Raw genomic sequence first — 25871 nt, forward strand, 5'->3', positions numbered from 1 at the left:
GTATGAAAAAACAGTATTGCCCATCAAGTGCTTGGCACATGGCCTCTCTAACGGAGTAAAATGGACGAAAAGTTAAAAATGGACCAAATATGCGAAACTTTTCCATTTGTGGCACCAGAATCGCCACTTTGCAAATGTTTGGACCAACATTGCAAATGGTGTGATAACACAGGGACCAAAAATGCATTTCGTTCTAAAAAAAAGGAGATGACATGAGTATTATAGAAAAATAACAGTTGATCATTTTCCATATTGATTAAAAAAAATTAAAGTTAAAAAAGTAATATGAAAAAATGAAGATGACATAGGACATAATATAAAAAATAATTTCTTAAAAAAAAAAAATTATTATGACATTGTATATTTATAGGAAATAGCCTAGTGAAAAATGCTGGTATACCACATAGATTATAAAAACCTTTAGAAACAATTTTGTTTTACTTATATAAGATAATAAGAAATTATTATTATGACATCATATATTTCTAAAAAATATAGGAAACAATTTTGTTTTAGAAACATGATATATACTAGGAAATATATTCCATTTTACTTCGTGAAATCACACCTTAAATCATGAGCCATTTTTTATCTTCATTGATTACACGTTGTCGATCATAAAGATTGTAACATACACAATTGTAATTTATTGAATAACCACAATAATAGTCTTTAGTTTTTTCGGTGTATTATGTCTCATTATTGATCTATTTGAACAAGAGTTTCTTATCATTTTTAATATATTTTCATTTTTAGTTTTTTTTTAAGGTTTATCGAATTATCTGTTAACCTTACATTTCATTTAACGAGCATGGTACCCGCGCAATGCGGCGGGGATAGGGAAGACAATCTGGTGGTGGCGTTGACAGGGTTTTACTTTGCTAGAGACGAAAATGGTTGAAGGGGATAGTTGGTATATCATGTGAGAGGGTGCTTAGCAAGGAAGATTATTTAAGGGCATTTTTGTCTTATCAGGTTCTTAATTAAATTAAGAAAGAAATCCAGTTTGCTTTATAAGGTATTATAGATATACGTCAAGTTACTATTTCACCTCACGTTTCATTATCTATTACTTCATTTAATTTCAAATTTACCAATTAAATTAATTTTGAATTACTCCAACCATCTTATTTATTTACAACCTTATATTGAAACCCGAAAAGATTAGTTATATGGAAAATGATTAATCAACCTAATTGGTGTGTCTAAAGATATGTTTAAAAGTTAAAACCTTAAGAATTTGACATGTGGATTCCACTAATTCTCTTTCCTGATCTTGCCCCCTGATTTTTCCACATGTCATCATCTTACAATTAAGCACATCTTTAGGCACACCAAGTAGGTTGATTTATTATTATCCTAGCTATATATATACAAATACATAAAAGTTTTGGAAGGTGTCCCTACTCAGAATTTTTTTTGTCATATGTTGTATGATTAAAAAAGTATTGTGTAGGAATCATTTCCCATGAGTATGCGCCACCGTTATTAATCAATACACACAAGGTTATCTTTATATATACTAAAAGACAGTTGATCTAATAGCTTATTAACCAATCACAACTTTCGATTTTATCAAATTAAAAATTGATGATGTCATTATTAATTTAATAATAAATCAAAAATCCTAATAATCATTATTCAAATATATTAGTATATTATTTTTATATTAATATTTGTAGAAAAAATCTCACTAATTTACAGTTTTCTGTTTTCCATCAATAATTTACACTTTTTACTATCACTAAATACTTAATTTACAGTTTTCTGTTTTTCTATCAATAATTTACACTTTTTACCCTCATTAAATATTTAATTTATAATTATTACAATTTGTAGTTATCAACTCTTAATTAATTATTACAATTTGTACTAAACTTGAGATTTTGTTTTAGATTTCATCATTTAACTAATTAAAAAAGTTCAACATTATATATATTGTTTTCTTCCATAAAATCTTTTCCTTTTAATATACCAAAAGGCAGTTGTTTTAAAAACTTATTGACTAATCACAACTCTCGATTATTTTTTAAAGCTGACTTTTGTTTTCAATATTGACTTTGATTTACACTTTTTTTGTTTTCAATTAAATTAACACTTTTTAACCATTAATTATAATATAATAGATAAAGAATAATAGCTAATACATATCTAAATAAAGAGTAATAGATAACATATATTCGATTGAATAATAACTACTATATATCATAATTATACGTTGTATCATATAAATATATATTAAACTACTAAAAAATAAATAAAGTTTAATGTAAATATATTAAGTTTTAAAAAGTAATTGTACTATTATTCTTCTTTTGAAGTTTTTTTTTTATTAATTGTCATGATGACACATATACGAAAAATAAAGAATGTAAAAATGTAATCTTTATTGGAAAAACAAATAACATTGTCATATTCTAATTGATATATTTAGAATATGTTTCATCTACAAATAAGATATAATTTTTGAAAGTGTAAAATAAGAATGTCATATCACCTCATGTATCAATAAATCAAATAAAATGATAGTGACCTATTGTGATTTTTTGATATTCAAATATTGCTAAGTATGTAACAATTCATAACTTGAATGGACATTTGATGATTTTGTAATATTCAAATATCGTTATGTATGTCACAGTAAACAACTTTGATAAACATATTTTAAAAAATATTTCACTATAAAACTCAAAGTCTTATCATATAGATAAATTTTTTTTACTAAAAATTGTAAACTAAATTTTAAATCATACTAAACTAACATCTAATATTGATAAAATTGTAAGCCCGTATATTTGACACGAGCCTAAATCTAGTTATCTATTAAACAATCGGTAAATGGATGATCAAATACACACCTAGTCCTGTCCTTGTTTCAACCAAAAGCGAGCCTACTTTTTCTTTTACTTCAATTGTAGATTTGTAACCATATCTGGATTATCTAATTAAACTCGGGCCAAGCCCATTGACATCCTAGGGAGCCCTTTAAAATCTCCCCTCCTCAATATATTTATTTACGTACGTACATCACCCACCCGTCATAAAAACCCCTTGTACGTATGTGACCCATGGAAGTTTCAACCAAGAAGTCGAAGTCGCGCAATATGCTGCATGTTAACTGCTTCCGATAAAATCATTGATTAGATACAGATTAGTTTCGAAGCATTGGAAATCAATCATTGACAGCTCCGAATTTATTGTTGAGTAGAACATCCACGCTCATCATCATAATGATCAACAGCTACTTGTAGGTTTGTATACTTGTGATTCAAGATTGCTACTACCACTGCGAGGCCCTACCTGTTGCAGGCAGATTATTTTAAGTTAAGGGAAGTGGAGAATTTTGCCTAATGCTTGTCGTAAATCACTTAAATTTCTTCAAAAAGTGGTAGCACCTAAGAGGTTTATCTATTGGCTTGGTTATAATAGGACTGGCAAGCGATATTTGCATAATCTGATTTTGTCATTTGATATGATCACTAAAAAATATTCCTCCCACGGAGTTTGGCAGATATGGCTCACAATGAGTTGGAGTTATCTAACCTTAGCAGGGAGTCTCTTGCTGTGCTTATTATTCGTACAAAAAATGCAGTATAAGATGTATGGATGATGGAGCATGGTGATCAATACTTGTTTAGAACGCTATTCACTATTAACGACCCCAATGCTCTAATCCAAAGGGTAGTTGGATTCAGGAAAATTGGCCAACCTATAATTCGTAAGGTAAAATCTTCCCATCTACATAAAGAACATAATCTCTGCGTTTATGAACCCGATTCGAAACTCTTTGACCGTATTGGGATTAACCATGGATCTAATTATCCATGTTTTGCAGACTCATACATGGATGGGAACCCTACTTTTGCTGCTTCAGTAGATGTTCTTTATTATGAGTTATGTTTAAAGGGACAATGACAGGGCAAATTGTGGAGCTGATGATGACTTTTGGAACAGGCTAGCAAGGTATGAAACATGGATTTTTCTTTTAAAGTGTTTTTTGTTTTAAACTGTTTTTGTTTATTTTCGGATATGAATTTTATATATATCTCAGATTTTCTTCTCACCCTGTTTTATCTGTTATCTTTTGGCTTTCTTATTCTGTGTATGATGACAACGGTTATGCTTTCTATTAGGAGTGTTCACGGTTTGGTTGTAACCCGGTTAATCCGTAAACCCAACCATTTAGAAAACTTGAAAAACACAAACAGTTTAAAATTCTGTTTTTGGTAAAGTTCATTCCCGAAACCAAATCATATATTTGGTTTTATGTTCAGTTATGGGTATAGAATATTGAATTTGGCTAAACCAAAAAAACCGAGCAAACACTTACTATCATACAAAGCCGGATAAATCCTGCCAACAGACTATTCATGGTAAAGAAGTATAAAAATGGGATGTGCGGATACAAATGGTCCATCTTTTCTCCGTATACCTTATTTGAGTTATTTGGGCTCTTATCAGTTACCACTGATTAAAATAATAAAGTACAGATAGGATTTTTTCTCTTTAAAAGTCAGGCAAATCCTTAGGAGAGGATACTATTTGCTTCAAGCATCTTCTCATACTCCTCAACTGATTTGAAGAGTTCGGAAATATTTCCTTTACCAAAACCGCCGCATCCTGGCTTCTGATGTATTTTAGTGTCATCGTTTACTAAAATAATGCACCCTATCCTTTGGATTATCTCTATGAATATGGTTGGCCTGTTACAAAAATAAAAAAATAAAAAATGATCCAAGTACATAAGTATGCAATTTATTTTATAGGTAGATATTTATGCATGACATTGCATGCGTGTGTTCAGTGACGGAGTAACATAAAGACTAAAGGTGGCCGTAACAACCCTACAATGTCTATAAAACTCTGTCTTTAGTACTATTTTTATGTGTTAGTGTAATTCAAAACTAATCAATCACCGGACAAACGTACACTTAGAATTCCATACGTTCATCCCAGTTTAATTTAAAGTTACTAGTCTATTTTATACACTTGTCAATATCAACTATTCGGTCACCCTTAGACTTAAAATCCTTGCTACACGTGCTTACACAGGTAGCGTATATGATTGTGTAAATTTATGTGTAGATATATGTATGCATACTAAAATAAACTGTGTAACCCATTTTGTGTATATATCTGTATGCATAATGTCAACTGAAATCATTCTGTGTTTATATGTGTATGTATGATGTCTAACAAAAATATGTGTATTAATTGTCTCTTTCTTTGTGTGTTGGTTTTACCTGTCACCCAAAGGCTTGGTGAAAACTTGAAGCAAAATGCCCTCATGATCTCTATCAACTAATATTCCAAACTCTTCACACTCCTTCATCTGCTCATCAGTCAGCACATCGCCGGCTCTCTTCTGCAGATTCCGGTAATACGTGGGTGGTGGTGGAGGCATAAACCCAAACCCACCAACACCACCTCGGCGTTTCATCTCCTTTACTGTCCAAAATATATCTTCACTTTCTAATGCCAAATGTTGTATTCCGGGGCCTTCATTGTGTTCCAGGAAAGTCTGTATCTGACTCCTTCTCTTCGTGCCATACACCGGCTCATTGATCCCAAACATGACCATCTCGTTGTTAGAAGCCAAGACCATTGAACTTAACCCGCTCTCGTTTGTCCCCACTTCTTTGGCAGTGAATTCTGCAAATTCGTGGAATCCCGTGAAAGATTTTAAGTAGCTGACAGCGGAGGCAAGCTCTGGGACGTTGATGGCAACGTGGTCAAGGCGGCGAATACCACAATCTTGGTTGTGATACGAGGAGGTTGGTTCAAGCTCACTACAGATATGCAAATCGCACACATTTATGTTCACACTCGTAAAAATGCAAAAGTTGTCAATTCCAATTTGTATAACTTAACACATATAATGGTTAATAAAAACATGTTTGCACTTTAAGGTGTTAAAAATTAGTAAAACTTTTTCTGAAGGGTATTAGATTAAGTCAACACTTCGTCTCTTTGCAGAACATTGATCATTTCCATAGTATGCATGACAAAAAAAAAGTGCTTACAATGAACTGATTTGTTGTAGTGTTGGTTCGAATCCAGGTAAGAAAGTAGAGGTATAACCGACCGTTGTATTTGTGTAGCTGATGTACCGCAATATAACATCATTGTAGAGTTGGATCTCAGCGAGAACGATAGCTTTTTCACCTTCACCAAGGGTGACAGGAGATGAGGAAGGTTTGGCACCATGGAAAACACTGACGGAGTAGGCAAGCTCAGCGTCTTCGACCTCAATGGCAATTGAGCGGACAGCAAGTCCATGAGAAGCGGTGAAGACCTGGCAAGCAGAGTGGGAGAAAGTTGGTATGGAGGCAGTGGAGGTGGTTGTTATGGTGGGGGAGTAAGGGGCAGTAAAGAGAAAGAGAAGCTGACCCGAACGTAGAAGGTAAGATGCATGGGAGGTGTTTCCTGTGAATAAGTCGGATTTGGCAACAATGGGCATACCAAGAGCCCATGAAAAGCGATTAGAGGTGGTGGTGGCGTCGGAGCACCAGAACTCAATGTGGTGGAACCTCTGGACTGAGAACGTATCAGACATGGGGTTGTAGTGTCTTGCAGTAACACCATTGCCATTAACTAGCTCATGTTCTTTCCTCATGTCTAATGAACCCATCTGTAGAATTCTTTATTTTCTTTTGCACAATAGGTGAGCCACTTTATACACTCAGAAATCATATCTTACAATAATCCGGTATTTATAACCGATAAGTATTGGTTTTATCAATAATGAAGTATGCAGACCAAATTAAATAGTCAAAAAAGGTTCGTAAGTATCGTTTTGGATGTCCACACAGAACATGAAAATCCGATTTAGAACTACTTCTATTCATAGGAATGGGCATAGTATCATTCTCCAAGAATGGAGAACTTGAGGGGAAGATGGCGTATCTTACATGTGTCCAGTGCCTCCTTTAATTATACACAAACCCCTAAGAAAACATATATACGAGTGCTAGTAATTGGTAATACACAGATCCCCAAAAAAGCCATTCGTTGAATGAAGCCAATTCGAATAAAACTTCCTTCAATGTGACGATAAACAGATCCCCCAAAAAGGCCAATTCAAATCTTCTTTCAATTTGACAATAAACAGATCCCCAGAAAAAGTCATCCATTGAATTGGTCATTCGAATAAATCTTCCTCTTGGAAAAGACGACTTCCCTGCGTCTATTGCAACAAAAACGATAAGGCAAAATGTAGTCAGTCATAATCCTATCTAATAATTGAAAAACTACCTTTACGACAGCTCAACCTAAAAAGAGCCACTCACCACCCACTTTGAGCAGTAATATATTTGAAGAGGGAAGTCATGAAATGAAATGCATACAGTAGATTAGAAGCAGCTTTAGAAAAATTATCCACAGGTGCCATGAGTTGTTTCTTTGCATTAATGCAGCTTAAAGGAAATGGTATTCAGTAACCTCGTATAAATCAGATGAAAAAGCATATTTCACGGTATCAACCAAGATGGATATGCTGTCGCTTTGACATAAATGGTCTTGAAAAAAATATGCAAATTGGTTGCAATGGTGAAATTTTAGCAGGATAATATAATAGTATATCAAGGTGATGCAAAACAGCAAAAGACCAGTTAATGAGAATAAGTCGATAACCTGTAGGAGTTGGAAGAAAAATGAAATGTCCTATAGCATCTATGAAATAAACACTAGAGATAATCTAAGATCACAGTAACACCATACATTTACACATTCAACCCATCGAAAGTCGAAATTTTTGTCCAAAGGCAAAATAACTTTAAATATCCAGGTCAACAGATAATTAGAAGAATAAGATCAAATAAATAATAAATTATAGCACAAATAAAATAATAATTTAAATCTAAAAAGAATACAAGAGACCCCAACCATTGCAGGAAGAGGGAGATGAAACTATGGCGAGCAAAACAGAGCACTCCTTCACACAAGCCAAGGAAAAGTTGGTATTATACCAATACTCTGGTCATACACAGTAAAATACAGGCAGAGTTCATTGGACTTTACTAACACATTAGAGGTACAGATTTCTTGGCAACCGTGGAACTACACAGTTGACATGAAAAGACATATAAGAAAGATAAACTTTGAAAAAGAACCAAAACGACAGCTGAAGCTCACACTATGCAGGAACTACATGACAGAACCAGAATCCTTTAGTCTTTGTGCTTTTAGTTTGCAGCTGGTTTTGCAATAGCTTGCTTGATGGCTTCAGCATATGTCCTGTGTTGATATGTAAGTGTGGATTCCAGCAAGTCCCAAAGTGATGTCTTCGGATTCCAACCTGGCATTCATGCAAAATAACTTGCCATCAGATCTACCACACCCATATAATAATACTTTTATCGAAGTTGGGCGGATATGGTTTAAAAAATATATATGATTAGTACATAGAAGAAATTATGTTTAGAGAATAAAGAAGGAGAAACACCAAGTTAATAGCTACACAAATAAAATCCTAGAATATTTTTCTATCAATTATGCTTGTTCTGATTTACAAGTTGTGGGAATTCTCTACAAGATAAAAAAAAAACTTGAGTACTAATTTATTGCAAAGAATAAATGATAAATAAAAACCCATACAAATTCAATCTGTTAATGACATATAAAAACCACCAGCGATGCCAAGTGCAGAGCTAGTTCAAATTTGGGGCATTCTACGGTTCTGTTTCAAGGTTCTCAACTTAACCACATTACAGGATGCAGCAAATATCACTTCATTAAATTGTTTAACAGCCTTCTTCTACATTATAAAACTCCAACAAAGAAAGTAGGTTTATTTTTCCTAAAAGATCCAAATGAAAGCCATTTTCTTGATTATAGATTGTAATCAGACTCTTATTTTTGGTAGGAACAGAGATAGAAGATTCTTAAACATCGAACAAATTCCTTAGACTCTCACTCACCATAGAGTTACGGTTTTACCCAATAATATTATTATATTTATTAATTTTTGACAGATATAAGAAAAGAACATAGATGAGAAGAAATCGAACCTAATTGTTTGTTTATGATGGTCATGTCTGGAATTCTTTTGTCACTGTCATCATAACCTTCCCCATAAAACTCTTTTGAGCTGACATCAATGGTGGGAGTTTCTATTGAATCTTCTCCACTTACTTTCGAATATACCTGCCGGAGCAAGAGGATATATGTTGAAATTCATCAAGCATGCCATATAAAAATTCAATTTTCTTCTGTTCCCAGGATACTCTTTTCTCATCAAAAACTTAAGCAAGTCAATTTTAAAAGATAGCATGAGAATCAGTAGTGGTAAGAGAATTACTCACCTGAGTCATCATTTCAGCAAGTTGTCTAACAGTAACTTCATTGTTAGGGTTTCCCACGTTGAAGATATGGCCACTAGCTCTGGCTGGATTTTCCTGAGAAGTAGAACAAAGAAAATATATAAAGCTTGTCAAACACAAACTTCGGTAAAATATATATGATAAAAAGAAAAGACTAATCATACAATCATCAGAAGAACAGCTTCAATAGCATCCTTGATGTAGATAAAGGTTCTTTGTGATTCACCACCATCCACAAGCTTGAGAGGCTCTCGTCTCAGAAGGTTCTGTGAAGAAAAATAACAAAACATTGTTACTACATAATGTTCCCGGAAAATGAAAATATAATGACAGTAATTCAAGGGAATTAAAAACTAACATTGCTGAAGCATGCAAGAACCCTTGGAACACCTTCACTGGGACCATCAATCCCAGGAATGAAATCCATTCTTGGGCCAATCCAATTGAAAGGTCTTACTATGGTGAACTCGAGACCATTCTCCGCACCCTCAGCTGTGAAAGGAAAAATACAGTGAAAGTGAGTGAGCATACCAAAGTTAAGTGTTTATGAATAGACAGAGTGTAATATAAGTTTGCTCACCATATATTAGCCTCTCTATCAACTGTTTAGCACATGCATATGACCATCTCTGCTTCTCAACTGAGCCAAATATGCAAGGGGAAGTATCTTCTTTGAGAATATAATAAGCAGGATCCTGTACACATCAACCAAAATAATGAACTGCCTAGTATTTGCTTAACCAAAAAGAGTAAAAAGACTGTATAAGGAAAACATGTCACAAATAGGCAATGATATTGTAGTTAGAAAAGCTCAAATATAAAATATAAGACAATTACAGAAACAGCCTACAATCTAATCGGCACATATAGACCCATAGTAACTGCATATAGATTACTTAATCAACTTTGTGTAGGTCAAAATCAAGCGTAAAATCACCATCTGTCACTACTACCAAAGCCACGAGCAAAAGTTATACTCCTTGATCCAACTATCATAGTATCATGTCCATTTATATTAATAATCTTACATTCTAATGTCATGACATTACATTTGAAAATGCTTATGAGCAGAGGTAACACAAAAGCCGCATTGATCAACTTATATAAATTGAATGATGAAAAAGTCATATTGAATGTATTGCAAATATGAACTTTTTTGTAAAGATCAAATTGTAAAATATGAAGTGGTAAGGATTTGAATTCTAAATAAAATAACAAAATACTACAATATATGTTGCCTGAAGTTTATATACCAAGTTCCGGCTGAACGCACATGCCATATAAGCTCTTCAAAAAGTCAAACAACTCTACGACAAAACATACGACACCTGCCAACCATATATCTCAGCCCAAAATATGAAATTACCTGTCGTAACGGACTGTCTTTTGGAAGATAGCTGCCTATTGTTTTCCCATATACTTCACAAGTTGAGAAGTGAATGAGCCTTTTGTTGTTCTCTGAGCAGTACTTAACCTATATATGAAAGTGACAATTCTCCATCAAGAATAAGTATAATTGATTATAAACTATACAGACGCCAAAGAAATGAAACCATATGCAACAGAAAATTATATACCACAGGGAGTGCATCGATAAAATTGCTGTAGATCGTGTCAAGTGGACGAGTATTGTAATCAGCCGGAGTGCAAATAGCCGCTAGATTTATAGTCTACACACAAATAAAACATACATTAGACAATTCAACACTGCAAATAAGTAGATCTCGGAACGATCTGCATTCGTCGATACTAAATAACGCAATTCACCAAGTACCAATCATTATTAACACTTTAAACTCTATTGCAGGTGCAGTAAGAAACTAACAGTCACAAATTCTTCAAAAATCAACACATTTAAATATGTGATTTAATCATTAAACCTAGTTATACTTCCACAAGTCATATATAGCACACTACTTGCATAATTACAGAATAACTACATAATTAAGCACGTGATTAAATAGTAGAGCCTAATTTTCACTTCTAAACCGACAGTAAAGGCAAAGTAGAGTGTATATAAAGATACAATATATATTTGTAATTTGTTGCGTGTGTGTATATATATATAACACAAAGAAATTGAAGAATGATATATATATATAGAGAGAGAGAGAGTTATATATATATACCAGATCGGAGCACTTGATGAGTCCTTCAAGACGGGAATCATTTTTGATGTTCAAGCGATGAAACTGAATGCGACCGGCCCAAGGAAGAGAGTCGGGTTCAAGTAAGTGTTTGATTTTGTCACTATAAACATCAACAGCTAACACAGTGTGAGGCGTTTCATTCATAAGCTTCTCACACAAGTGCGAGCCAATGAAACCGCCGGCGCCAATCATACATATAGTCATTGGCTTTATCACGCTTCCGTCCAGATCTACTCTCCCCAGCACCGACGCCATCGGATTTGTGTGTGTGTTTTTTGTTGGATTTTTGTGTTGTGAGATATAGAATCCGATGTGGTTAGGACGAGAGAATTTTGTGAGAATGGGGGAAGGTATTTAAATGCAGAAATGGGTAAGATTTCACGATTTACACATTTTCACGGGGTTCGCGGTTTACACAATTTTTTTTCTTTTCACAGGGTGTGTGTGGGAAAGGATGGGGGCCCAGTTGATAAATCTGTGTGTGTGAGTGTGAGAGAGAGAGAGTCGTTAAGTGTATTAATAGTAGCGTATATCTAACGACGCGTAGGCGATGACGGTGATTTTAGTGTAAAGGATGGCACTGGATGATAGAGATGCATACTGTCGGTTACCGTGTTTTTATTTATAAAAATGTAATTAATTTTGTATGAAATGTGGATTATATCAAATCTATTGTTCAAAATAAATTACCTTTACAAATATAAGGTTAAGTAGATAACGTCCTAAGTTGTTAACTAAAATAGTTTAGAATTGATTTATCAATACATTTGATTAACTTGATAGGTTTAAAAATACGAATTAAAATTTAGTTATAATATACTAGATTATACTCGCACGTTATGCGGTACTGATCAATAACATAACTATAAAATACAATAACTAATAATAAATTATTGTTCATAATTTATGATAATATAAAAAAATTGTTAATTTATGACTGATAGCAATATACGATATACGTTATGTAATAATAATAATAATATATAAACATCTCTTCTTTTCTCTTATATTAATAAAAGAGAATTGTTTTTAGAAATTTTTTTTCCTGTGTGGCAAGCTCATGTCCCTTCCTACAAGTGTTTTTAGAAAATTATGACATCATATTTGTTATTTCTTTTTTTACTTTCTATAATTTTATTTAACGTTAAACATTATATATATATATATATATAATTAATTTAAGAAAGATATATCTCATTAAATAGAGTACTGAATATATTATATTGTTTTTTAAGTTTAACGGAAAAAAATATAACCATATACAGCTAATATAAATCAATAAGTCACATAAAATTATCATAAATTTAGTATTTAATTTACAGTGTTTAATTATTATTGCTTGATTCATTATTATTCATACTAAAATTCTATAAAATATTTTTTTTAAAAAAAAACTTTAGTTATTTTTTAATAAACATTATTTATAAAACTTTTATTAAAAATTCCGGGTTGAACCCGAGTCAATTAGCTAGTAGATATAATATATGGAAGATGGAAGATCTTATATTTAATACTAATATATAAATATAATATACCAATGATGATATAAATATAAAGAAGATTTAGATTTATTCAATTAATAACATACAAATATGACTTGTTAGCCAACATGTAAGCTTGTCTAGCCGTTTTAATTTATTTTTTTAAATTTTTCAATTTTTTTTTATTATGACTTAATGATGATTAGAAAAAAAATAATTTTTAAAAGAATGCTTAAAAATAGAAAAATAATATAAATATAACAAATAAGAAAAAATCATACATGACATTCTTTTATAATAGTCAACTAATATAAAAACTATCCTCTCTCATTTATAGAGAGATTATATATTTTGAGCATTACCTTTTTTCTTTTAACATAATTAATTTTGAACATTAATTCAAATATAATCAATACCCGCATGATATGCGGTGAATAAATTATCAACATTTGTAAAAGTTTTTTTATATAAAAAACATAGATAATGACATACAACGAGATTTGATGATATATGGGCTTCGGCTTCATCAACCACAATATGGAAAGTTTCAGTATTAGTGCATGAGAGATATTAAATTTCATTTTTACCATTACAAATAAACGTTCTGTTTTGTTGTTATTATTATAAAGCTATATAATTAATATTAACTTTGTGTCAATGTTTTTTTTAAGAGGTAGATCATTTGCTCGTAACAGGGGATCTAGTTTATGTTGTTTTAACTGAGTCCGTACTAAAGAGTTATCTCACTCTTAATACCTAGTAGAAGGAGAAACTCCCAACTAAACTGTCTAAAAACATAAAATTTAGTTGAAATAAAATTATGAACCTGCTTCAATGTTGTGTTAATTCTTTGTTTTCTGTATTTATACTTAAGTAATTTAACTTTGAAAATAAAAACTTAATTAATTTAATAAGATATAAAGAAGGAATAAGAAAGAGTGGTTCACGTGGAGTGTCATGTCCAATTATTAAGTGCACATGCTTGGCAAATATTTTATAGTCCAAAAACTCTCATAATTTAACAAACAAAAATGTAACTCAATTTAACACTCATTTACCAATCATGAATTGATAGATTGACATATAGTATAGACTCAGAACGTGAGATTTTATCTTAGACGTGAGCAAAATGTTTTTAAAAATAGAGATATGAGTTTTCTCATTATGAATTTTCTCTGAAATTAGAATTAGGTATATAAATAAATATGTCATTGAGCCTAAAATTGTTATTAAAAAAAAAAATTAACACTTATTTGGATATGAAGAATATAGACCATCGTAATAGAGTGTACCCTATTTAAAGTTAAAGTTATTTAGTGTAGTAAATCAAAGTATGACTAATATGACATGGACAAATAAGTTTTGCGTATGCTCGAAGATAATCTAAGGGATTATAGATATACAAACGCAACCCAAACAAAATTTACACAAATAGGCACTTGAATTTGCGTGTGAGTGTGTCACATAGACAAAGAAGCCCACATGCTGATCAACATTGACAAGGTGACACAACACTAAACTGTGTTTCTATTTTTTAATTTTTTTGGTGTCAAAGCATTTTGCCTTCATCCAACAAAAGGGCCGGGTGATCTTATTTTAAAAAATCAAAATGTAGTTATTAAGTGTTCATACTGTGTTTTTACTTATTTTAAAATTGTTTTTATTTGATTGTCTATATATATATATATATATATATATATGGTGACTATCAAATGAGAATGAAATTAAAATGAGAACACTTAAAAACTACATTTTGATGCATTAAAGGTCCATAAAACTGACATAGTGCATAATTAATTATCATTATTTAAGTGTTTAACAACACATTGATCCGTCAAAATCGAAAAAATCACGTTTTTTGTTACCATTTACATGAACAGATGATGATACATCATTATTTAAGTGTTAACAACACATTGATCCGTCAAAATCAAAACCGTTATTCTATCAAAGCGGGAGTGATTCATGGGGCATCAAAATGTAATTTTTAAGTGTTCTCGCCGTTATGATTATAAATCATAAATATTCATCTATCACAAAAGTTAATAGCAACGAAGAAATCTCAACCTCGTAGCCTTTTGGATTAGATTGATGTTTTTCCAACATTCAGTTAATTTATTGTTTAAAAGATTTATGTCTGATGTGAATATAATTTTAAATGATAAGAGGCGAAAGAAATGGTTTTAATATCTATAATTAATTAAATAAATAAAAAAACCATTACAAACGTTGAGTAATCATAAGCATATGGTTTGGTTTTTACAAAAAACCTACACTTATGCCTGCGCATTACTTATTTTTTATCTTAAGGGATGTATATTATAAATTATTTTATTAAGGGTATTATAAATATATTAGATGAAGATGTTTAAATTAATGAATAAAGAAGATGAGTATTTTTAGTTTTTTTAAAAAGTAAAAAGTTTAAAAGAAAAAATAAGTGATTTATTTTATTAAATAGTATAGATTAAATTGTTGCAACAAGAATTACATCGACTCAAAATTAATTAATATTTTACTTCATCACCTCAAAAATAGTCATTAATTTATACTAGACCCGTGCAATGCGGCGGTGTAGCGGAGGCGTGGCGGTGATCGCGGTGGCGACAATGGTGACTTGTAGTGGCAACGGAGGCGAGTAAGAAATATAATTGATGTAAAATAATTCATGTGATTTAATGAGTTAATGAAGGTAATTTAGTAGAAAAAATTATGTATGCTATAAATGTTTTAAGAGAGTAAGAGATTCCAAAAATAGAAAACCTATTTTGTATTATAAGGGAGTATAGGTATAGATATCTATACTTCCATGTTATATTATAAAACAAATAAGGTTTCAACTTTCAGCTTTCAATTTCAATAATGTACATGATAATACATGATGTATCATACATCAATGCCCCACAACTTTCAACTTTCGTTTTTATCTATCTCATCAAATCTCAACCACTCATTTTTGTCACTCTCCTTCATAAATTATTTCATTTCTCTAATTCTTTCAAAATCTTTTATCTCAAAAACCGTACATTATTGCTAAATTATAAAAACTATATTGGTGTTATTAAAATTTCATACTCTTTTATTAGAGATGTCATTCGATATACTTTTGATGAACTTTTAAATCCGAGGGCGGAGCCGGCCCGTACGGCTAAGGCATTTGGCTATCACACCTATCACCTCATATAACCTATCACGCTCTACGGCCTATCACCTCCACCATCTTACCGTCGCAACACGCGGATATTTTCTCTCGTGGATTATAATCCATGTTGACAAAACACAGTCACAAATTAAAAGGAATATTTTCATATATTGACATTGTAATATTACAAATATTGACAAACATGTATGTCAACTCAAAGGTAATATAAATATGTTACCGTTACAATGATCTTGAGTATGTACTCCAATGGCTTTTTACTTTATGTAACATGCACGACTCAATTTAATAGAAAAATAAGGATATATATATATATATATATATTAACAACAGATTAATATTCCATATATTAGTCTATAACAGACTAATACTCCACATATTAGTCTACAACAGACTAATGCTCCATAAACTTCTGCACAAACCCATTTTGACCCAAAAATTCATTTCCGCATATTAACAACTAGTAAAACTAATCACAAACACTAAACATTTTTGCTGAACTTCTAAAAACTTTCTTAATGACATTTTAAAACATTTCTACTCAAATCCAAACTTCCCACTACCAATCACTGATACAAATAGGACATAATCTCTTCACTAAACATTTTAAAAAAAAAAGTTTCAAAAGTTCAAGAGCAAGTTTACCACAAAACGGGTCATTTTACCCAAGTTGACACATTACAAAAGACGACTTTCAAAATTGGAAATTTCGGCATGACCCATTCGTAAAATCATTATCCAAACCTGTTACGGATTATGAGTTTCTCTAAAACACTTTTAAACAAAATCAATACATTACAACTACAAAACGACCCATTGAAAATACCCAAAACTCGAGTCTAACACTAGACATCATAATAATTTTCCAAAAAGACATAACAAGAGTACAATGAGCCGATAGTTCGAAGGGGTCACTATGGGTCCTATTACCAATACCATTATCCGCATTTAACCAAAGCAACCTATATCCATTAAGCATCTTTAACTCCAATCTTTACATTACTTAACTTTCTTCAGCATCCGGGACAACCTATAAAAAGGGCAAACAACTAAAAGAATAAGCTAAACGCTTAGTGAATGCATACACATATAATCATAAACAAGTTACCATACAAAAGTGCATCAATTATAGCCTATCAATTGATAGTCATCTCATCCATATCATTCATAATACTAGTAGGACTTTACCCACCTACTAGTCGTAATCAACAATTTGACTAGTAGGAATTTACCAACCTACTAGCTCTCATAAACAATTTGGCTAGTAGGAATTTACCCACCTACTAGCTCACAAAATCAATTTGGCTAGTAGGAATTTACCCACCTACTAGCTCACACAATCATTTTCAACATGGCCATGGATATTTTGGCTAGTAGGAATTTACCCACCTACTAGCTCTTACATACAATATGACTAGTAGGAATTTACCCACCTACTAGTTCTTACAAACAATCAACTATGGGTCATAGGAATTTACCCACCTATGACCTCAATAACCAAAATACGATTATATGCATATACACTCACCTTATTTGTGACTACAATTGCAAGATGACCATAAAACAACGTATTTGCAATCAACCTATCAATTCACATTAAAAACACACATATGGTCATTCATCACGTATAAGGTCACCTAGCCATAATCACTAGCATTCCAACACCCAACCCATCATTTACACTCTTATATTAATCTTGGGTTAGTTCACATAACATGTATCTCTTGTATCATTTTCATATGGCCAGCTCACTTTCATACAAAAAGTACCATTTTCATCATTTGACCAAGCTGCCTTCAAACAAGTGTAACTCAAGTTCTACTTACTCTTTTAACATGATTCCAGTGGCCAAATTTACATGACACATATATCTACCTTTTATCTTTAGTGACCAATACGTGACTTGTCATTCAAAGATAACTTCTGGTCGTTTTAAAAACCAAAACTTTTGCTGTTAAACAGCTTTGACCTTACTGACTTCAAATGACCATAACTTGAGTTCTACACAATATTTTGACCTCATTCCAGTGGCCGCTTCTACTTAACACATTTTAGCACATTTTATTTTCAGTGACCAACACAAGATTTGACCCATATACGTGAGTTTTACTCGTTTTAAAAACTGACACAGAATCATTTTTGCTGAAAGATCAACATGACGCTACTGAATTCAAAAATTCATAACTGGAGTTCTACTTCGTATTTTTAACTCATTCCAGTGGCAAAATTTGCTTAACACACTTAGGTACATTTTCTTTTTAGGACTCAACAAGTGAAAACTCTGTCATGAGGGTGTTTAACTCATTTCAAACTCAAGGACATAATCTGTCTAACTTTGTTATCACTAATACTCATCAAAATCTAACATGCACCCTACTAAAAAAAAAAACCCTAAATTGATTAAATTACAATAACCCTAACTTGTATTATAAAAATTAACTCATATATATGAAAATCCCCAAATTTCCCAATTTATATACTCAAGAACCCTAATAAAAATATAATACAAGAATTAAGAACAATACCTCAATTTGCATTTATAGATGGTGATTTCTAATTCATGCAAGCCAATTAACCTTTCTTCTTAATTCCCTTTATAATTTTCGGATTTAACCTCCCTCTTAATCTCAAGAATCAAGAAGAAGATGATGACTATTATTATTATTATCATTTCTTGGGGAATTATTTGATTTAAATGAGAATTATTATACAATGAAGAAGATTAGAAGAAGAAATTGGAAGAATGATGAAGAAGAAGTTGTTTGAAGGAAAAGGAGAATGATTCACAAGGTGAAGATGGCTGGACATCCTTTCTACATTCCACGTCCCATAATATTTTTGGTGGGTAAAATACCCGCTATCCACTAAAGTTCTAACTAAATTAAACCCACATCTAAAAATAAAATACCAGGAAATTATTTTAATGTTAAAACTATAATAAAGGTTTACTTTCTTTACTTTAAATTTTCGGGATGTTACACTTTAATGTTTTAAAACCTGATGTTTAAGTTGAACTTGAAAATTTTAATAGGACTGAAATGCTATTAAAGTAATTTAAGTAAGAGTAAAAGAAGATGTTTTACTATTAAGAGGTCTTAGACTCTTAGTAGGAGAAAAATAATTTGGTAGGTTGACAAGTCAAATGGTTAATGTTGATTCAAGTGGGTTATTTCTTGGTCAAATAGGTTTATGGTTTGTCAAGTCGAATGAGTTAGTTTTGGGTCAAGTTGGTTTGCGTGTTGACAAGTCAAATGGGTTGTTTTTGGTCAACTAGATTAAATGGGTTGGATTTGATTTTCAATGAAATGACTGTTCAATGTTAATTATAATTAACTTAATTTAAAATTAAAAAAAAGGATGATGGGTCGACCTCACAATTTAAGAATCCAAAACGGACCCAGTTTAAGAAAAACCAGGTTGGTAGGTTTTCAGATCATGTTTTGGGTTACGTCGAGTATTGAAAATTCTAATACAATATACTTGAAAATGCACATGTGTTAAAAGTATTATATTAACTTTATGTTCATTTTATTACAGTAAACCTCATGTAGGTAAATATGCAAAATATTTATAGTGAAATTTAATAATCAGGGAAAGTGAGAAAACATAATATAAAATGTAAAAATACGAGTAATACAAGACTTACAAAAATGTAATATAAGACTTATATCAAAAGACAAAATTAAACATTCATTTTAAAAAGAGTTAATTACTGAAATGGTACATAACGTTTGCGCCATATTACTGGTTTCATACATTTCTTTTTGAAATTACGCTGATCATACCCAACGTATGCAAATCCCCACTCGGACCATACCGGAGGCCAACGCCGTCGGGTAGCCGTTAAAACCTCCCCCACGTGACTTGCACGTGAGGGGTAAATATGTAATATCGCGTTTTTTAATTACTGAAATTGTACCTAACGTTTGCACGATATTGCTGGTTTCATACCTATATGTTTCTTAATTACTTAAATGGTACATAATGTTTAGTTATTAATTTTTTTATATATTTTTTTAATTTGTTTTATTTTTCTTTTATAAAAATTTTCCAAAATTTGTTACAATTTAATGAAAATAGTCAAAATGCACTTATAATCCACTAAAAAAAATAATACCAAATAGGTATTTCATAACAAAATATAAGTTTTAAAGTTCACGAATAACCAAAAATAACAATAAAGTATCATAAAAATAATTTTAAAAAGAAATAAAAATTTCTTTTTTAGAAATTTCGGAAATACCGCAACGATAATACCAGAAATATCGTCCGGTATTTACTGGTATTTAAAACATTGCTTTAAGCTTCGTGTCGCAGTAAATACTGACTTGTATTTCTGATATTCCTGGTATATTCCATGGTATTTCTGGAATTTTTTCAAAAAAAAAAAAAATTCCTCGCAAATTTTTTAAAAACTGTTTTTGTGATACTTTATTGCTATTTTTGGTTATTCGTGAACTTTAAAACTTAATTTTGTGTTATGAAATAGCTATTTGGTATTATTTTTTAGTGGATTATAAGTGGATTCTGACTATTTTCATTAAATTATAACAAGTTTTGTAGAATTTTTATAAAGAAAAATAAAACAAATTAAAAAAAATACAAAAAAAATAAAATAAAAAATTAATAACTAAACATTAGGTACCATTTAAGTAATTAAGAAACATTAGGTATGAAACCAGCAATATCGTGCAAACGTTAGGTACCATTTCAATAATTAAGAAACGCGATATTACATATTTACCCCTCACGTGGGGGAGGTTTTAACGGTCACCTGACGGCGTTAGCCTTCAGTATGGTCCGAGTGGAGATTTATATAAGTTGGGTATGATCAGCGTAATTTCGAAAGAAAAGATATGAAACCAGTAATATGGCGCAAACGTTAGGTATCATCTCAGTAATTAACTCTTTTAAAAATAAGTATAAAATCTTTTTGTCTTTTCATAACACAAATTTTAAATACGTATACTTGCTTGATACACACACACACACATATATATATATAGGGGACAATTAAATAAGAAGAACTTTAAAATAAAAACGGTGAGAACACTTAAAAAACATCATTTTGATGCATTAAAAGTCCATAAAACTAACATAGTGCATAACTAATTATCATTATTTAAGTGTATAACAACACATTGGCCTGTCAAAATCAAGAAAATCATGTTTTTTGTTTTGTGCATCCATCTTGGATGCATATTCTTCAAAATGATGCATCCACTAAAAAAACGTGATTTTTTCGATTTTGACGGATTAATGTGTTGTTAAACACTTAAATAATGATAATTAGTTATGCACTATGGTAGTTTTACGGACTTTTAATGCATCAAAATGATGTTTTTTAAGTGTTCTCACCGTTCTTATTTTAAGACTGTTTTTACCGGAGTATTATCCATATATATATATATATATATATTTAATTTTTACCCGATCATTGACCGGGTATTAGTTTAGGAGTTAAGATGTTTTTCCAAAATCCAATAAGCCCCGTTGTTCACATGTCATTAGCTAGATACCATCATGTGATGTAGAAATGAATTGAATTTTATGACTAATTTTTAACAAAGTCTTTTATGATGAGTCTACAAAAATTTATAACCAAAGAACAATACTACCAAGGCATCAAGACTAAAGCCCCATCACAATTCACAATGCTTCCATCTATGAAAGATACTTCATACCTTTTTTTTTCTTCTTCTTTTAGCTCCCTATCTACAAGATTGCTCATCTATACCCTTATAAAAATTGTTTAAAGTTGACGAATTACTTAAATATTAAATATACAAAGTATTCAATAGATATCGATTAATATCTATCTTTTTAGCCAAACTTTCTAAGTGTAATCAACTCATTTGGTGTATTATAACACACACATATGATTGTACAAAGAAAAGGAAAAAAAAACACACACACATACACACATATATAAGATTTTTTATTCCATAAAAATCAGGAGGCTTCATCATTTATTCATTAATATTAAAATATTAATATGTGAGAGGTTTTCATCCAACTTAGGTGTGTGACAACTCCACACTCACTTTTCCCACATATAATTATCTTCTTTATTGAAAGAAGAAGATGTGAATAGTAACATGTGACGTGGCGAGTTTCGATTTGACCACGTCGCATCCAGTGTTATCGTTCGGATTTCGCCACAATTCAATCTGTTTTTTTTTTTCCGGTTTTTTCATGGTTTCTTACATAATTTTCTTCTTTCAGTTTTTCTTGGTTCCGTGCCAGCTTTTATTTTTGTTTATAACATTTCTTACAAATCACAAATAAACCTTTTTCTTAATTTAAAAACCACACAAATGATTTTTTTTTTCCATTTGAGATTTTATCGGAAGTAACATAACAAAGTACCTTATCTTCTCAACTAATAAATCGCGTACGAGAATCATTATAAAAGTTGTCAAATGCTACCAATCATGAGGATTCTAATTTATTACATTGTGTGGACACTATGCTTGTTAAAAAATAAAATGACGAACTTTAAGTTATACCATCCACTCTTTGCAAGTAAGTCATAAGAAAACATGATTTGGATTTCGTATTAATTAAATTTAACACTAGAGGATCAAGTCAAACTTTCTAGAAAGTAATGAGATGTTTATATCTTTGAACCAACTAGAAGGATGCCCGTAAATTGTGAGGACGATGGTGGCATGTATTCAATTATATAGCTAATACAACAGAACATTCATTATTGTTAAAGAAAGTATCTGAAAATTTTCATTTGTGTGGAAGGAAGTTGTCTAACACTACTCTAACAAGCTACACATGACAGGTAGACAACTCAAAATCACATAAAATGGATAGATTATTTGGAGGTTGGAACTAACACAAGTTGTTGCTATTAGCTTTGTAGTAATATGAATAAATTTAATGCTATAGGTTAATTAATGTCAATCCTAGCTAGATATACCAACTAATATTGTGTAGCAATTTTTTCTTACACGATTAAATCAACAACTCCAATTAAGTTATCACAAAATGTTGGTTCAAAGCACGGGCTATAATTCAAACTCAACTAAAATGCAGAAAAAATTATATTATATATGTAACATGCGTACTTTTAACCTTGTATAAATTTCTCCCATCCTGTATACAAATACACAATTGTATTGTCATTGGGTTTCTGATCGATTTTTAAGAAAAACTAATTAAGTGAAATGGGCAGCATTGTTGAATCTCTGTATCGGAAAGCTGATGGTTTTGTAGTGTTTTTTGTTGGCGTGTTATTTTGGTTGAGTACAAAAGGGAACGCTCAGCCGTTAGTTCCAGCATTGTTTATATTTGGAGACTCTGTCGTCGATGTTGGAAACAATAACCACCTAGAAACTCTTGTCAAATCTAACTTCCCTCCTTATGGAAGAGACTTTACCACCCACCACCCTACAGGCCGGTTCTGTAATGGAAAACTTGCCTCTGACTTCACTGGTATATAACTATTCTTAAATTTATGAAAAATAGGCGGGCGGTGGTTTAGTAATTAATCAGATGGTAATACAAAAAAAATGCAATTTATCAAAACTGGTACTACATATGTTATTACTTACTTAGTTTTACATAGTTAGAATAAATTTTAGGCCCTCTCACTAAGGGAATTGCATATTTATGTTTGCTAATTAAAGAAGTATTACAGTTGTTGAATTTGATGTTTTTTTTTATGCAGGTGAGAATCTAGGATTCACTTCATACCCTCCACCCATACTAAGCAAAGAAGCCAATGGGAAAAACCTCTTACTTGGAGCCAACTTTGCGTCTGGTGGCTCTGGATACTATGAGACCACTGCCAAGCTATATGTATGACCATATTTCTCTTTCTATTATGCGCTAATTAAGATGGCAATCGTGCCAAAGTTACTTGTATGTTGTGCATCCAGTGTGGCAGTGTCCAACATTGTATGACATTCTTTTTTTACGCAACCTTTTGGTTGATGGGTCACACCTAATATCTCCAGGCCAAAGGCCTTGTGGTAACATTTAGCCATTATATGTTTTTATAGATAGATGACACCTCTCTCGAGTTTTTTGTTGCACCAAGTACCATGACATCTCATAATGTGTCAAGTTTTATCGTCTATTTCCTTAAACCTTTTGACAATGTACAGATCAGTTGCCAACCCATTTTTACCATAAACTTGGGCATGCCTATTACCAATTAACTGGCCAAATTACAGCATTTGTGAAAACTTATTGGTGAATCACTACTAACGTGTTGTATATGATTGCAGAACACAATTTCGTTGAACAAACAACTTGGGTATTATAGGGAATACCAGAAGAAGCTAGTGGCCATTGCAGGGAAGTCCAATGCTTCATCAATAATCACAGGCTCAATATACTTGCTTAGCTCTGGAAGTAGTGATTTTGTCCAAAATTATTATGTTAATCCACTCCTCTACAAAAAATACACAGCTTACCAATTTGCAGACACCCTTATCCAAGCCTATTCCCACTTCATCCAGGTATATATACTAAATATTCAAGCTTTGAAACTTAATTTATAGTGTCATAATCAGTGTATTTGAAGTATAATTACATTGCTCTTTATATGAGTTCATAATCAAGTCAGATTATATATGCTATTTACAAGAAACATTGAAGTACTAAAAGATAAAGAGGACATAAAAAACAAATATGGTAAATACTAGCTAGGCAGAAAGTTTCTTAAATACAGAGAAGGTAGATATACGCATATAAATGAATAATATTTCATATATATTTCGCTGTTTGCTTGTGAATGGTGTATATTGGTACAGGAATTATACGGGTTAGGGGCAAGAAAGATCGGGGTATCTACGCTACCACCAATTGGTTGCCTACCAGCATCTATAACACTATTTGGGGAAGATAGCAACGAGTGTGTTACAAAGATGAACTCAGTAGCTGAATACTTCAATAAAAAGCTCAACGCGACTTCCCTAACTCTGAAGTCCAAACTCACAAATCTTAATCTCGTTGTGTTAGATATCTACCATCCTCTATATGACCTCATTCAGAAGCCTACTGATTATGGTATATGATATATATTATAAACATGTATATAGAGTATAACTATATACATGGATAGTGTACATCTACTAATTAATTAAATTACTGAAGTAACAATTGATATTGTTGTAGGGTTCTTTGAAGCAAGGAAGGCATGTTGTGGGACAGGGTTGGTGGAGACATCATTTCTATGCAACAAGGAGTCACCTGGTACATGCAAAAATGCTTCAGAGTATGTATTTTGGGACGGGTTTCATCCGTCGGAAGCTGCAAACAAACTTTTAGCAGATGACTTGCTTGCTGATGGCATCTCCCTTGTATCCTGAATTCATCAAACCTACTCTTCTCTAAGATGTGCTACATGATCCGGATATATATTAAAAATAAAACTAATATATTGTTAAATTTCATATAAATAGATGTAATACATATATAAAAGAATAAATGTAAGCTATAAAATCACTTGTACTGAGGTTTTTTGTTTGTTATATTTTGTTGTCTTATAAGTTTGATATGATTGATCATTTATACAAAATTATGGTATGTATTTACTTAGGCCTTGTGTGTGCGTGTGTGTTAAGCATGAAGGTGCGATTTAAGAACCATGATCTCCTATATATCTTAGATTATCGAAACATCTTTTGATTATCAGTACCCGTATTCGATTGACCAAACAAATTAAATCTACACCTTTTATTCGTTCTTCAAAAGTCATAACGAAGTTTTCATGTTCAGGTTATTCAAAATATAAGCTGAT

The 25871-nt window shown here is 31.6% G+C and overlaps 3 protein-coding genes across 3 annotated transcripts; 1 reads left to right on the forward strand and 2 right to left on the reverse strand.

The window, feature by feature from the left end:
- Positions 1-4525: 4525 nt before the first annotated feature.
- LOC122585894 (4-hydroxyphenylpyruvate dioxygenase-like) lies at positions 4526-6617 on the reverse strand. The gene is made up of 3 exons (XM_043758012.1): positions 6024-6617; positions 5244-5789; positions 4526-4703 (listed from the first exon to the last, which is right to left on the reverse strand). Exons 1-3 carry the CDS (start codon positions 6614-6616, stop codon positions 4526-4528), a joined length of 1317 nt encoding a protein of 438 aa, XP_043613947.1. The 5' UTR covers position 6617.
- Positions 6618-7798: 1181 nt separating this feature from the next.
- LOC122601042 (UDP-D-apiose/UDP-D-xylose synthase 2) lies at positions 7799-11956 on the reverse strand. Its single transcript, XM_043773823.1, has 9 exons — positions 11450-11956; positions 10898-10990; positions 10687-10794; positions 9901-10015; positions 9679-9812; positions 9485-9586; positions 9303-9395; positions 9009-9144; positions 7799-8296 (listed from the first exon to the last, which is right to left on the reverse strand). Exons 1-9 carry the CDS (start codon positions 11723-11725, stop codon positions 8184-8186), a joined length of 1170 nt encoding a protein of 389 aa, XP_043629758.1. The 5' UTR covers positions 11726-11956; the 3' UTR covers positions 7799-8183.
- An 11333-nt stretch (positions 11957-23289) lies between these two features.
- On the forward strand, positions 23290-25440 carry LOC122595783 (GDSL esterase/lipase At5g22810-like). The gene is made up of 5 exons (XM_043768227.1): positions 23290-23557; positions 23793-23923; positions 24355-24588; positions 24883-25138; positions 25247-25440. The coding sequence occupies exons 1-5, from the start codon at positions 23290-23292 to the stop codon at positions 25438-25440; spliced, it is 1083 nt and encodes a 360-aa protein (XP_043624162.1).
- Positions 25441-25871: the final 431 nt, after the last annotated feature.

Source organism: Erigeron canadensis, chromosome 1 (genome assembly GCF_010389155.1).
Source record: "Erigeron canadensis isolate Cc75 chromosome 1, C_canadensis_v1, whole genome shotgun sequence".
NCBI lineage: Eukaryota > Viridiplantae > Streptophyta > Magnoliopsida > Asterales > Asteraceae > Erigeron > Erigeron canadensis.